The 14,968-nt window shown below is 38.8% G+C and overlaps 3 protein-coding genes across 4 annotated transcripts; 2 read left to right on the top strand and 1 right to left on the bottom strand.

Annotated features, from left to right (window-relative positions):
* Positions 1 to 8,487: 8,487 nt before the first annotated feature.
* Positions 8,488 to 11,301, bottom strand: LOC130703584 (G patch domain-containing protein 4-like). Of its 2 annotated transcripts, XM_059496435.1 has the most exons (5): positions 11,162 to 11,301; positions 10,849 to 10,986; positions 9,013 to 10,722; positions 8,719 to 8,928; positions 8,488 to 8,644 (listed from the first exon to the last, which is right to left on the bottom strand). In XM_059496435.1, exons 2-5 carry the CDS (start codon positions 10,919 to 10,921, stop codon positions 8,589 to 8,591), a joined length of 2,049 nt encoding a protein of 682 aa, XP_059352418.1. In that variant the 5' UTR covers positions 10,922 to 10,986; positions 11,162 to 11,301; the 3' UTR covers positions 8,488 to 8,588. The 2 variants fall into 2 exon arrangements, with proteins under 2 accessions (XP_059352418.1, XP_057380993.1); XM_057525010.2 differs by having other exon boundaries at positions 8,719 to 10,722.
* A 449-nt stretch (positions 11,302 to 11,750) lies between these two features.
* Positions 11,751 to 12,365, top strand: LOC130703598 (uncharacterized). Its single transcript, XM_057525031.2, has 3 exons — positions 11,751 to 11,833; positions 11,899 to 11,980; positions 12,049 to 12,365. Exons 1-3 carry the CDS (start codon positions 11,816 to 11,818, stop codon positions 12,243 to 12,245), a joined length of 297 nt encoding a protein of 98 aa, XP_057381014.1. The 5' UTR covers positions 11,751 to 11,815; the 3' UTR covers positions 12,246 to 12,365.
* Positions 12,366 to 13,227: 862 nt separating this feature from the next.
* LOC130703595 (uncharacterized) lies at positions 13,228 to 14,876 on the top strand. The gene is made up of 4 exons (XM_057525025.2): positions 13,228 to 13,569; positions 13,670 to 13,826; positions 13,897 to 14,138; positions 14,196 to 14,876. Exons 1-4 carry the CDS (start codon positions 13,431 to 13,433, stop codon positions 14,483 to 14,485), a joined length of 828 nt encoding a protein of 275 aa, XP_057381008.1. The 5' UTR covers positions 13,228 to 13,430; the 3' UTR covers positions 14,486 to 14,876.
* The last annotated feature ends 92 nt before the right edge of the window (positions 14,877 to 14,968 follow it).

Raw genomic sequence — 14,968 nt, forward strand, 5'->3', positions numbered from 1 at the left:
AAAAAAATAAAAGATGCCCAGCACCGTGAAGTCAAGGCCGCCCACTGCACTTTTCGAATTGGTGTTTTGAAAGGGAAAGTTATCTTATTTCCAACAACAAAAAAAAAAAAAAAAAAAAAAAAAAAAATCTAACGGCGCTGGTCGGTGCTGGGGCTAAGGCTTGTGCTGGGCCGGAGCCGACTTGTCCAACTGATTCCCTCTGGCACACTGAAGACAGGCGCATAGTGAAGCAGTCAAACCCTGGCTAGAAGAAGACAACACACAACCCCCTCCCCGAAAAGAAGAAGAAGAAGACGAAGAAAAAGAAAGAGGTAAAATAGAAGAGGAGGAGGAGACGTTGGATGGGGTTGGCATTTACTCTGCGTCTGTGTATGTGTGTGTGTGTGTGTGTGTGTAAGTTTAAAGGCATGCGCAGCAAAGGGGGGCGGCCAGTTGGGACAGTAAGGGAGCCAGTAAAGTGGCAAAAGAGCCTTGCCAGCATGACGCACACACACGAAAAATGTTTTCGTATCTCTCCTGATTTTCTTTCCTTTTTTGAAGGCAATTTCTTTTTTTCTTTTTTTTTCAAGATGTTCTTATTCTCCTGATAGCCAATTAGAAATTGACCCTTTTGATAAAAGGGGGAAAAAAAAAAAAAAAATTTCGCTTTTTCAACACAAGATGGCGGTCGATATGGACAACAATAACAAGCAACGCATTTTTCTGTGTTATTTAAACAAGTAAAATAAAAAAAAAAAAGGGAAAGAAAAAGAAAAAGAAAAAAAATAAAATCAAATAGATGTCATTGAATGTCTCCGAGAAGCAACTATAGCAACGATTGGTAATTGGTTAGAGAAAAGACATAGAGAGAGAGAGAGAGAGTCGTATCAAAAAAACGAAAGGCGGGGTGGTTAACGGTCGGCTGGATCGGGATAACGATCCGTGCACAACCTCCTAACCAGTCCGTGTGATCAACTCGCGACAAAAGCAAAAGAAGGAAATAGCTCAAAGAGCTCAACAAAAAAATAAAAACAAGTAGAGCCAAACAACATACAAATAAAAAGAAATGTTTTCGCAAAAATTCAAATCATTATTTGAGCTATTTGACGCGCTACCCCGATTGACTCGTTTCAAGTTCCATTTTTTTGTTTTTTGTTTTTTTTTTATTTATTTATCATTTTTTGTTTCCTTTTAAAACGTTTAATTTATCATCCCTCGAATAATACATCACTTGGATGGTTTCGCTCAGACGACGTCGTTTGAAAAAGAAATTCTCTTCTTTCATATTTATCAATTAACTTTCGATAAGGCGAGATATGGACAGCCGTTATTTTTTTCAAAGCGGTTGCCATCTAGCGGTGAAGAGTAGCAAGAGGAAATTAGTCATCGTTCCGGGAAGTGAGTGGGGGGGAATAGTTAATCATAAATGACGTCCCACCTGCCTCACAGTCTGACGAGAAATAATCAAAACAAAACGGGAAAAAAAAAAAATTGATGGGTGAGGGGGTAAAAGATATTAAAAAAAAAAAAAAAGTTTCAATAATGATTCATCGGTAAGATATAAAGCTACTATCCGCCAGATATGAAACGGGGCATGAATCAAATCCAACTTCCGGGGAGGAGCTTTTTTTTTTTTTTCTGAAGAGAGGGAAAAAGAAAAAAAAAATGGGCCATTGCTCATCTGTTTGTTTGAATCTCAGCCAAAAAAAAAAAAAAGATGACGTCACACACCCTCTTTCACAGTCTCTCGCCGATTCGTCATCATTCATCAAAAAGTGCACTCCGAAAAAAAAAAGAAAGAAAGAAAACGAAGTTCCTCGACCAGAAATTTTGTGATGGTGAAATGCGTGTCCACAATTTTTTTACATTTACGTGAACAAAAACACACAGCGGCTTCTTTTGTTTTCTTCTCAACCCCCCCCCCCAAGAAAAAAACTCCATTTTACAACGATTGACGTCATAGCACATCCAGCAAAAGATCCTCTACGACCTTTCCCACAACTATTAACTTCATTTCTTATCACAGTTGTTTTATATATATATATATATATACATCTCGTTGTACATGACACGTTATCTTTTACGCTTCTTACCTTATTTTTTGTTGTTTGTTGTTGTTGTGGGGTTTCTAGTTGGATATCTTGTCCGGCTACAGCGATGCTTTCTGATCTCTTTTCAGAAAAGGACGGCGCGCATCTTCGCTGAACCAGAAAGTTGCATCTTCTGGCGCAACGGACGTCAAAACATTTTTGTTTCTTCTTTTCTCCCTTCTTTTTGAAAATGTGTCGCATGGCCAAAAAAAAAAATTGTTTGGCTCCAGTTGCCCAATTTCTTTTTCACGTGTCGTCTCCCTGGAATAACAAAAATATCAAATTCAAATTAAAAAGACGAAAATGAAAATCAAAGATCATTAGACATTGAAAAGTGTGGCAAAGCTTTTGGAAATAACAACACACAGAGACATTTCGCAATCAATTCAAAAAAAAAAAAAAATAAAAACGCAAGGCGATTTCCCTTCCAGCTTTTTACATTTCGTTTTCTGGGACACGGGCCAGCAGCCGTCGTTTCATCTTAAGGGACAGGCCTCTCTTTCACAAGTCTTGACAAGAAGAAGAAGAAAAAAAAGTAAGTTGTTTATCGCCCTATATAAGCCTCGCAAGCGAACCTCTCGTTTCCATAACTACCCCCAGATCCCGTGAATGCCCGTCGTGTATCGACTGCTCTCTCTCTTTTCTCATCAAAGATCCAACAGAGTATAGAGAAACTAGAAAAAAAAAAAAAAAAAGGACAAGAAACTTTGGTTGGATAGCATCAGTCACAATCTTTCGGGGCAAGGTGGCCTCCATGTACTATATACATGTAGAGTTAACTCAGTGTGGGGCTCCTCTCGACACACTTACAGTCTTCAGCTACCCTTGATTAGCCCAACCGCTATAGAGATCTTCCTTTTTTTTTTCTTTCCCTATTCGTCTAGAAAAAAAGAAAAAAGAAGCCAATCTTTTGAGAGCAGCGCCAAATCAAAGACACCATCACTTTGCTACATCATTGATAGTGGCTGCTAAGAAACTATCCCGCTCTCCTTTTTTTTTCTTTCTTAAATACAAGAACATAAAGAGATAGATAGGATATCGGGGACGTCACTTTCTATTCCAACACACAGAGAGCGAAGGAAAGAATTTCCTATCCATCCACTTGGTTCGCCATTTGACTTTACCGCGCGCGCGGCCACCCTTTTTCTTTGATGGCCGTCCGTCTCTCTTATGAGCACCAAGGATGGCCGAGCTCCGCTTTGATTGGGCCAACCAAAGTGTCTCTTTTTTTTTTTTTTTTTTTTTTGGCCAGGGGCGCATTGCACTGGCAAATGTCGTCGTAAAAATGAAGCCGGCCGCGCACGTCATTTCAAATAGCCATCAACTTGTGTCTTTGTTGTGTGTGTGTGTGTGTGTGTCCCCATCCCTTCCTCCGTTCTTGCCCGGCAACTCTTCACCACCCCGAGAATTTTGACCAGATCCTTATGCCGTTTTTTTTTTTTCAACTTTTCTTTCTCTTTTATGACAACTCGATTGAAAATGGCCAGTCTCATAAGTTTCCGGTGTAGTCTACAGTCACGTGACGTGATCGATCCTTCTTATTCTCACATTCCCTTTTAAAAAATAAAATAATGAAATGAAAAAAAGAAACGAAAAGTCAGCGAATAATGGCCAGCACCCCATCCGAAATAAGGAAAAAAAAAAAAAAAAAAAAGGGAGCTGCTGATTCGTGTGTGTGTCCGTATCCTTCCGGGCGGATATTGATTGGAAACAGGTCAGCCCTTTTTTGTTTTTATTTCTGTGTGTGTGTGTGAGCATGTTCACTGTGTAACACACTTGAATTCTTCCCTAGGTCGGCGCAATTTATTTCCCCCCCCCTTTTTTTTTCCTGACCGACATATTTGATTATTTTCTATAGACAACAATCAATAAAGACACCCACATTAAATTTTTTTTTTTTTAGACAGGTCAGTCCAAAAAGTGTTGACTCTTTGTTTGGCAAACTGGACGTAACAGAAAGCGGATCTGACCAGCAGTTTTATTTTTTTTTAGACCATGTCAACAAGAATGAAAACAAAGAAGAAATAGTTGTCCATTTCAAACCATTCGCCGTTAATTTGATAACATAAAGAAGATTGACAAGAGCAAAACCAATTGAAACAAAATGCTGACCTGTTTTTGTTTGAAAACGTCATCAGTTCTTTGGCCATTTCAAGTCGAATCGTCAACGTGTGATTTTCAAAGAATTTAAAAAGAGGCAGGCATCTACACTATATTTATTATAATCTAAAAAAAAAAAAAAAAAAGGAAAATCGACTCTATAAAGAGGATGAACACGGGAATTGCGAGATGGGCAAAAGCAGAGAGAGAGGGCGGACTTTGGACTGTAGGATGTGCTGTGTGGGCTAACTTCCGCTTGGCGGAACACGACTAGACTACCTCTGACACACAGTTTCTATCTGGATGACGCATCATCAAAGTTAACAGTCGACGAAACCATTTGCTCAGTTGCCCTTACTACTACTACTACTACTACTACTACCCGTCTCTTTCGTATTAAGTGGCCAGCCCTTTTATTCCCCCCATAGTTCAAGCGAGACTTGATAATCAATTAGAGGGACTCGAAACCTTCTGCTTCTTTCTTTTTTTCTTTTTTTTTAGTCATAAACCGTTTATCTCGTCCTGTTTCTTGCGGCATTCTATATATATAAAAGACGACGTTAGTTGGCCTCTAATCAGTCAGGGCTATTGCTCTCCTCCTTCAAGTTATACTACCCACCTCCAAGTAACGGCCCCCCCCCCCCCCGAAAAAAAAAAGGAACGTTCTCAAAGTCCAGAATCCAATTGTCTTGATACTTTTGCCGATCTTATTGTCCAGTTGGAACAAACATTTGGGGCCAACTTTTATTTTTACTACACCGAAATTTGTAATAGTAATCTTTTCGGAACAAAAAGAGTGACCCATCGAAACAGAAACAAAAAACAAAAGGGAATGCGAGGTGTGCGAATTGAACGATGATGAATGAAAAGGGCCATTGGATTCAATGGATTGTTTTTGATATAATAGAGCCTTAGTATTATAACTGTAGCCTTTACACGTTATAAGACTATAAATAGAACGGCCGCGGGACGCGCGCGCGCGCGCGGATGTGATTGATCTGCCATCGAAAGCTCATGGCCGTTCCATCAAGAGTTTTCATCCGAACAGAGTTCTATATCATTCATCTCTCTTCGGTTCTACGCTATGCGCACCGTATAAACCCAATGATTTCGCCCTTTTATTCTTTCAGACCCTAAGAAACTATAAAAGAAAAAAAAAACGACCATCCATTCGTTTTCTTTCCTGCTTTTGATCTTGCCCTTCTTTTCTTTTAGTTATTCCAGAAAAAAAAAAAAAGAGTAGTACATGTGTCCGTGGGGTTTCTTTCCAACTTGCTCAATCAACCAATGAGAGTCTTGAAATAAAAAAAAAAATGGTAAGTTAATCAGTTCGAAGGAGAATTGCAAGAGATCTACGGCCGCACTGTCTAACTCTATTATATGCATGTATCTACTTCTATCTGTTCTGTAGTACTTGCGAACGGCCTGGATTCTTTGATGCAATCACAGCAGACGCCCAAACATAGAGGGCGAACTCAACCCAAGTTATAACATTTTCCGTCTGCAACCGTAAACCAAGGCATGTGACGTGATACCAATTGAATTATCTTGTAATGCTACCAACCCTCTCTTTCTTAAGACTTTTTTTTTTTTTGGGGGGGGGGGGGGGGAGAGCCTCAGCAGGGAAAACAAAACTGCAATAGTTCTGCTGTTATCTTTTAATCTTTTATCTCTACAACAGTGTAAAGGACAAGTTAGACTATTTACCACTGATGCTACTCATATCATACAATTAGTTGGGCGGAAAAAAAAACGAGAAACGGACAAGAACATCGTAACTTGTTAGCTCAAACTAAAAATGGCCTCTCGTCTTTCTTTATGTGTCGTCGTTGAAGGCCTCTGGCGACGACTTGTTAACTCTTGATGACAACAAGAAAAAAAAAAGACGAGATTCTACTGCAGCAACAATCGTCGTGGATGATGCTGCATTTGCCCTAAGGTTCTCTTTGTTCTATTTCGTTCTCTACTTGCAAGCCTTTTTCTCTCAGTCTTATATAACAAGCGCCAATCCTTTAAATGTATATGTTTCCAAGAAAAGAGAAGAAGATCGCCAAGAATAGAGCGTTCTGTGGGAGAATGAAGGTTTTCTTCTTTTTTTTTTTTTAGTGGCATGGAAGAAGAAAAAGGGAGGGAAATAACACTTGGCCTCCGACTAATTGGACCCCGCCGACTGGGCAATCAGCGATAGGTGCTCATTGAGAGAGGGGCCCCGCGCCTGATTAGCGGATTGATTCCTATATATAGTTCGTACTACGCCCAGAGTACTATATACATGTAACGAATATTGGGGTGGTGTGTGCTTGAAACTAGACGCTAGTTGGCGCCAGCTGATGAAACGAAAATGCAACCCATCCCCCAACCAACCCCAAAAAATAAAATAAAATCTCACTGCATCTCTTATTAATTTCTTTCTTCTTATACTTTGCAACATTTTCTTTGAAGATATCCCTCCCCCTTTTTTTTTACATCTCACGGGCAAAATTATACACGAGATAGGGCAGCACAAATAGCGTGCTACTGCTCTATATCTGCGTGTATTAAAAGAGAATAGAAAAATACTAGTCACGTTCATCGGGAGAAAAAAAAACGCAGCAGGGCTGTCTTTCTGACGTGGACGCGAGCGCCTGTCTTGTTCTCCTTTCTCTCTCTCTTTTTTTTTTTTTTTGTCGATGCCAACTGAGGCTGAATAGCATCGGGCAAAAGGATATATGTCTTTCTCACTAGTTCTCTCTTTTCTGATAGCCATATATCTTTTGTGCCGGTCCCGAACCCCCTAATTGGATCAGACGCCGACCCTCTGTAACAGACTACATTTTCCATCCCTTTTTTTCTTCTTCTACTTCTTTCCTTTTTCCCGCCTTTCTCTCAGCCTCTCGTCTCCAATTTTCCTCGTCCCAACTTAACAGCCCTCATTTGATTACGACGAGAGATCCGGCCACACACAGAACAGAAAACATTCAAAGATATGGAGAGAAATATACTCCAAAGAAATGAAAGTGTAGATGCCCCTTACCTTAAAATGTGTGTTTCTTGGATGGCTTCGCTGGCATCTTCATGTGTGGCAGCTCAGGAAAAGTAAACTGGAGCACGAAACAATGGTCTTTCTATTGAAGCACTTCCTCTTGGCCTTCCATTAACTTTGGACATGCAGCACGCCACAGTCAAGACAGCAAGGCTGTGTGGGTTGAAACACCTGCTAACCATGTGCTTCAAGAAGGCTGTAATTGCAAAAAGTGTGGCACTTTTTGTTTCGTACCACACATGGTCTTTTACAGCATGCTGAAATCTATGTTTTCGAATCAAGCCTTTCCTGTTTTTGGCACTAATGGAAACACTTCACTTGGAGAATATGAGATTACGTTAATGATCATATCTTTGTGAAAATGTGATATTTGGTGCTAGTCCACACACCAGCCATGTCAAAAGTGGCTTAAGCATCATAATCATTTCACAGATACTATTATGTGCACAGAAAATGGCTAAATTTCACAATTTTAAACATAATTGTTAAAGCAAAATTAATGTTCACTCTTCACCTGGTCACTCACTAAAGAAAAATGACGAAACCGAACTGATGAACCCAAAATTTCCACTAGTTTTGGCGCCAAATAAGTTACATGTGAAAACCATGCTGGAAATAGCCATCTGGTGTCACATTATAGAAATTTATTGTAATCGTTTGACTTTCAAATTATGGATTCAACCAAACTTAACGTTAAATTATTATCTGCCCAATAATTAAAGAAAAAAGGTGTAAAACAGATTTACGATTCAATTTTTCCAGTAGTTCACGCGCCAGATAATTTACATTTTTGTAATATGCTCACCAAATGCCATCTAGTGCCTATCGAACGAAATCAATGGTGAAGAGCTTTTGAAACTAAGACTTTAATTTTTTCAATATCACTGCTAACAAGTCTGATGGACTAATTGTCTATCTGAAATACGAGAAAAATAGGTCCGGCCAGATAGGACTGCAACATCTTTTCCATGAATAACCTGAAGCAAGAACCTTGGGCAACGAAATGGCTTCGTTCAAATTAAATCACGGTCACCCTTCCTTCTTTTTCCTTTTCACTTCCTTTTCTTTGAGCGGAAGCTAGTCTTGCGTTGCGAAAAGAAAAAGCCGAAGTGAAAGTGATACAGTGTGAAGGGGCTCAGGACATGATCACAACTCGTTAAGAGATCCACCAGCCTAGACAACACACAGAGGGCCATAGCCATTTCGTACTTTCTCTTGGCTTTTCTGCCTTCTTTTCCCATAACACAATTTAAGCGTCCACGAACTTACATCGATAACAAAAGAAAAAAAAGACCATATAATCCGATTTCGTCCTGTTATTCTGATGTCAGCAGTGATGGCAACCGAAAATTGAAAAAGCAATTTCATTCGTAGATATCCTAATACAATTCAAAGAGCTACATTAGGCTATTACCATCACTTCCGTATCCGGTGATGGTGAGTATGTTGGACCCTACATCCAGGAAAAAAAAAACGAGAAAACAATGAGTCATATGAAACAATGTAAACATTTCGAAACCATCATACCTACAAACTTGTCGAATTTGGCTCTCATTAACCTTCTGTTAAGCTTTTGACTAAGCCTTGAGCCGTCATTGAGTTGGATAGATTCGAGTTTACGTCTGTCACATGCAGCTCCTGCTTCTATTATAATTGCCGAGATATGCTTCGTTTGAGTTCGGTCAATTTCCTTGCCACAGTCATCAGGCTTTACTTCCGTTTGACCAGCCAACTGATCTGCAGAACACACTTTTTGGTCAATATTTATTCTTTCGTGCAGTTCCCCGTCAGCTAACCGCAAGCAACCAACGTCTTCATTACCATTGACCACTGTTTCGTCAGTCATCTCACATGCTTTCCTTTTTTTGGCGCTCTTCCCCTTGGCCGGGTTAATCTGTGCATCTTCATTAGTCTTGTCTTGTACTTTAGGAGCTTCAATTGTAGTTCCCTTGTTCTTTTTCATTGATTCAACTTCGATTTCGTCACTTGGTTTGGTTTTGTCTTTTTTGTTACGTTTTGTTTCAGTTGTTTCTAAAGAATTTTCTGTCTTGTGAAATGTTTCGAGAGCTTCTTCTTCCGTTTGTTTGCTCTTTTTCTTCTTCTTCTTTTTGGGCTCTTGTTCCACATCTTGCTCTAGGCCATTCTGCTTATTTTCGCCAGCAGTAATTTGCACTGCTTGCACAGATTCCACAGAAGAGTCATCCAACTTGGTGTATTTCTCGATAGCTTCTTGTTCATCTTTCTTGTTTTTCTTCTTCTTTTTTATGGGGGGCTGAACATCCTCTTCGTTTTGCACTTGTTCAACAGATTCCTCCACCGTTTTATTCTTTTTGGATTTTTTCTGAACGGGTTCGATTTCTTCAAAATTGCTTGTCTCCATTGCTTCTTCCTGCTTCTTACTTTTTTTCTTTTTCTTCTTTGGTTCTTCTTGCGTCTGTTCTTCCTCAACTTTGTGAATTCTTTGCTCACATTCAACCGCTTCTTCTTCCTGCTTTTTAGCTTTTTTCTTTTTCTTTTTTGGTTCGTCTTGTGTCTGGTCTCCTTCGCTATTTACAATGATTTCTACCGTAGGGGCGGTAATTTCTTCAATTTTCGACTTCTTCAACTTTTTCGATTTGGCTGGCTCTATGTCAACCACCGGCTCAGGAATTTCTTTTTCAAATTTCTTTTTCTTCTTTTTTTTAACCTCAAAATTATCAACCATTTCTTCAGTAACTGGTAATGGTTTGGATGGTAAATCTGCAGATTCTGCCTCAACCTTCGTTTTAAACCCTTTTTTCTTTTTTTTCGGACTAACGTCTTCACTGGTTTCATTCATGACAGCATCATCTTTCGGGTTCATTTTTTCGGTTTTCAAAATTTTTTCCTTTGAACGAAACTCCTTGACGACATTAAGGTCTTCGTTGATTCGGACACGCTTTTCCTCTTTGCCTCCCTCGTCACTGTTGCTTGATCCTTCGTGACCAGAATCGACCTGTTTGCAATCGACCAATTTACGCTGCTTCTCTTTTACAGCCGCCATTTTTGATTCAAAATACTCTTGGATACTCCCTCTTTGTATTGTTGTGACACCGTGCATGTGTTCAACACTACCGATCGTGCTCTCTTTTGCTGGTTCCTCCTTTATCTTGATATCTTTTTCTTCTTGCGCTTCAGCGTTACAGTTCGCTCGTTTCCCAAGAATGCACGCCATGTCTTCAGCACTATAGCGACTCAAATCTTTTCCTCGCGTAAACTTGTGATAGTGCACACGTGCCTTGGAATTCTTCGAGCGGCTTTCCAAGCTCTGTGTTGAGGTAGTGTCTGTTTCATCAAGTACATTATTTTTGCCATTTAGGGCCTCAAGAATGCTGTTGAACTCTTCACGGTGGGCAATCCATTGGTCATTCTTTACTTCAAAACCAACTCCCTCAGAATCATTTTTGTACTTCAGTCTAATTGGTTCCAAATCTCCTTGTTCTTCACGGCCCAAGCCTTTTCCTTTAGCCCAGCCCATCTTTTCCAACAACTTCTGGCCAATTTTAGTATCATCTATAGCATAATAATAAACATAATCAGTAAATAAAAATTGTTGCTTGCCATAAATTATAGTTTAATTAAATGTAATTGGATAAGCATTTGTCAGCACAAAACAGAGAAACTTAATAAAAAATTTACCATTGCACCATAGTTTTCCTCTTGGATTCAAACTCCACTTTTTTTTTCGTTTTGGTTCAGCTAACATTGCCATCACAAATTGATAATAAGAACAAAAAAATTGTCAAATGTCAATGGAAATTTCAGTCAAAAAGTTTCCTGAAAATTTTATAAAATACAAAACATTAGTTCATGAAGGAAAATGAACATACTCATAAACAACATTCATAAACACCTGCAAAGAGCCACCAAGAACAACAATATGCATAAATGACATCTATGTCATAGAATTTGCCACCAAATTAAATAAACAAAATTGCAAAAAGTATCTTACACTTTGATTTTATGAGTTGTAACGTTAACGGATGTTTCTGTCCAAGTTATGACATCCACGTGTGATCTTAAATACACGCATACAGTTTGAGACGCAGAAGACAACCAGCCTCTACACTAGCAGACGGCCCAAACGTGGACGTTTGGAAGGCCGCTAGGTGGCGTGTTACTACGGCAGCGCTGTTGGCGGGAAACGACGACGTTGGTATCCGAGGATGTTTCTAGCACACAGAAGATATGAAAACAATCAGCTTTTACACAAATATACTTATCAAAGCTTGATACAAGTCTATTTTTCTAGAACAAACGTTTTTACAGAGACCCGGTAAACAATTGGTATATAAAAACGTAGAATTATTTGTTTCATCGGACAATAGCTGATGACGAATCAGGTCGAATAAGAGCTCAATTGAATTTATAAAAGACAATGCATTGACCTGCCGAATACTAGGGTGCTTCCTGTCAGTCGCAATCGTAGCTTTTGGTCCGATTTCCTGTATCATGAGGCCTACATCGATTTTAGAAAAACCTTATTTTTCAATCGTTTAGATCACCTCGACATTATTTGTTATAAATATGATGGCAAAAACTCAGGAAAAGGCATTCATCAGTTGGCGGTACATCAGAATCGACACCTCAATTAGTACTTCAAAGAATGGCGAAAACAATCACGGTACACGACAAGTTTTTGAATTTCAAATGTAATACCTCTTAAGATTTACGCGACTTTCACCATAGGTCTTATTCTTGCTGAATTTGTTGGCTATAAAAATGTGTGAATGTGGTCCGATAGTGGACGAGAGAAACTTTTGGTCCGACAGTAAGTAAGGCGATGTTTTTACTACCTGATACAACTAATTGTTGCTGTCAAACTATGTCATGTAACAGATCCAGTCTGCAACTTCTCAACGCCGTGTTTGGATCCTCTAACCTTCTGTGGCTCCAATGTAGAAATTATTTCAAGATGGTTTGGCGGATATAGATGCTATGCCAAGAAAGCCTCCATGGGTCTCTGCAATCAATCAATTGTATGTCTGTCAGGAGTATGTAACATTCTTGCATTTGGTATAGGCCTTTGCTTATAGTAAACAATTAGAAAAGCAGTACGTTAATATCAAACATTTCAAACGATTAGCCAGTCAGCCATTCAGTTAATTTTTGGTCACGTGTTAAAGGATTGAAAATATATCTTCGATTAACGTGCATGTCGCTGATGCCATACTTGTAATTATATGAGAATACAAATTACCACACATTACCACCACACCCTTGTCACAACAATGATAGGAAGCCCGGCAAAAAGGCTGTTAATCAACGGAGAACTTACGTAGCTACTAGTTAACTGAATGTCTAGTTTGACCTGAAGAAACACGCGTGATTTTGGAATCTTGAAGTAGACTCAACTTAAGGCAGGAATTGATTATGATCGTGTTCCAATAATTAGAAAAAAATCGAAATGTACCTTTTCAACCCACGAAAATCCTTAAGTGACTCTTCCATCGACATGCGTTTTCCTCCAGACACACCACAAAACGTCATGGCAGATAAAATGCCAAGTGTGCAACTCAAAATATGAGAGATCAACTTGAAACTACTGCCTTCAACTTCGTAGTTTTTTTACCGATTGAGGCTGAGCTCTAGTTCCATCAAACATGGCCAAAATGCCTTTTTTAAAACTTTAAAATTCCACCGAAGTGAGGAACTGGCTAAGCGTTTTGTGTTCTACGTATGAGAAGCTGTCTACAAAGACACTGTCCTCATTGTCTACTTAGTTATCCTGCAATTGGTATGTTGAAATAACAAGCTCAATTCATTCAATTAAACAGTTTATGGTGCTTTGAATAAACTCTTCGAAACGAAGTCCATTGCCACATTATAGTGCTTGCCAGATTGCCATTTGTGCCAGTTGCCATGCCTGACGGAAAAGTATTTTCATCTACTGATTGCAATTTAAAAACCTTTTTATTGATGGCAATTTTTTGTTGGGCAAACAGAAATGGGAAAGAATTTTCAAAGTATAGCTAATGCTTCCCCAAAAGCCACTATAAGTTTCCCTGTCTTTCATTTAAAGAAGTTCTTGTTTATACCGAAGCGTCGTTTTGTAGCAGACTGTTATTCTGAAAATTAGAATAGGTTGATTTTTGTTGTTTGTTTGGAATTTTTTTTCACAACAAAGGTGTTGTTAAAGTACTACAGTTCTCAAATAAATTTTTATGCCATAGATAAAGAGCCTTTCGGGTTTTTTTATCTCTACGTTTTATTCTCGTAATATGGAATTCGACGATGAGCGATTCTTGACTTTAGTGTTCCAATATCCTTGCATATACGACAATCACGATCCCAATTATAAAAATACCGACAGCAGAGAAATATGTTGGGCTGATATAGGAAATGAGTTGCACTGCAGTGGTAAGTCTAATACCATTCTGCAATATCTGTATGTGTAAATTAAATATTCTGTAAAATAGAACTTTGTTTCTCAGTATGGTTGTTTTACTTGTCTTTGTAGATATTGAATTCCTTAAGAAGAAATGGGACATATCTAAAGAAAAATTTCGCCGAATAAGGAAAAGAATGATAAGGTCTGATCAACCCAGTCTGGCAAATGAGTGGCCATTGTATCATGTGATGCACAACTACTTTGATCAGTTTATTAAAACAAGAAAGTAATGAATGCAGTATTAATAAAGCAAACAAGCAACTGTGTCTATAATTCAAATTGTTTTGACATAATAGTCGCCTGCGTGCCTCTGACAGGAGAGAAATGGAGAATTGTCAAGGGGAACTAGGTGCTTCCCACCATTCAGAAAACTCCCTTCTAGTGGAATCCAAATTGTTTGTTGGGTCAAACCCTTATGTACACCACGATCTTCCTCAGTCTGGGTCAACAGCTTGTGTTGATGGAGGAGGTGAAACATCATCCTTCATTTCACCCAGCCCAGCGTCTAGCCCTGAACATCATTCGGACGACAATATAGGTAGGGATAATTCAAAATTATTCATTCATTGCTTTAAATGATTGTCATTCTCTGAAGTTGAAGTATCACTCAGAGCTCCCAAGTCCAAAAAGCTCAAAAGAACATCTTCAGAAGGGAATTCCTCAGCATTACTGTGTGAAGCTATGAAAATTTGGAGTGATTCAATCCAACAAAACCAAAGAAATAATGCTGTTCCCATTTCCCCAATAAATTCCTCCACAGATGAAATAACTCTATACTGTTTAAGTTATGCAGCTAGACTGAAAACCCTTCCATCAGAAGCTGTTGATGATATCCGCTGTCAAATGGAAAATCTCATGAGAGAAGCGCGACTGAAATTTAAATGAATCAAAATGCACATTGAAATAAATCCATATTTTATAAAATAAAGTTATGTTATTTTCCGCTAAGTGCATCTTTAGTGTAAATTAGAAAAGCTGATTTACCACTATGCCTCAAAGAGAGGGCGAAGATAATTTATTGATTTGTTACCCACAGGCTACCACGAAACAATAGATCATCGCTACCAGATTTATGAGACTTGTATTACCCAGCAGTTTCTGTCAGGGACTTTGCAGTCTTAAGTCTGTTCGGAACCTGGGCTTTTAACTTCACAACATTTTTCTGGCAAACGTGTAGGCGCCAGCAATACATCTCGTCAATAAGTTACCTTTGTGTTATGAATTATGACAAAAAGATATATCTCAGTGTTGCATGTTTCTCAATCCCCCGCTATGTTTCTATGGAATACTAACAGGATTGCATCGTATGTCACTAAGCTAACACAAACAAGAAACAATAAAAAAGACATAAGATTCAGAAGAAAGAAA

The sequence above is a fragment of the Daphnia carinata genome, chromosome 8 (genome assembly GCF_022539665.2).
Source record: "Daphnia carinata strain CSIRO-1 chromosome 8, CSIRO_AGI_Dcar_HiC_V3, whole genome shotgun sequence".
Classification (NCBI taxonomy): domain Eukaryota; kingdom Metazoa; phylum Arthropoda; class Branchiopoda; order Diplostraca; family Daphniidae; genus Daphnia; species Daphnia carinata.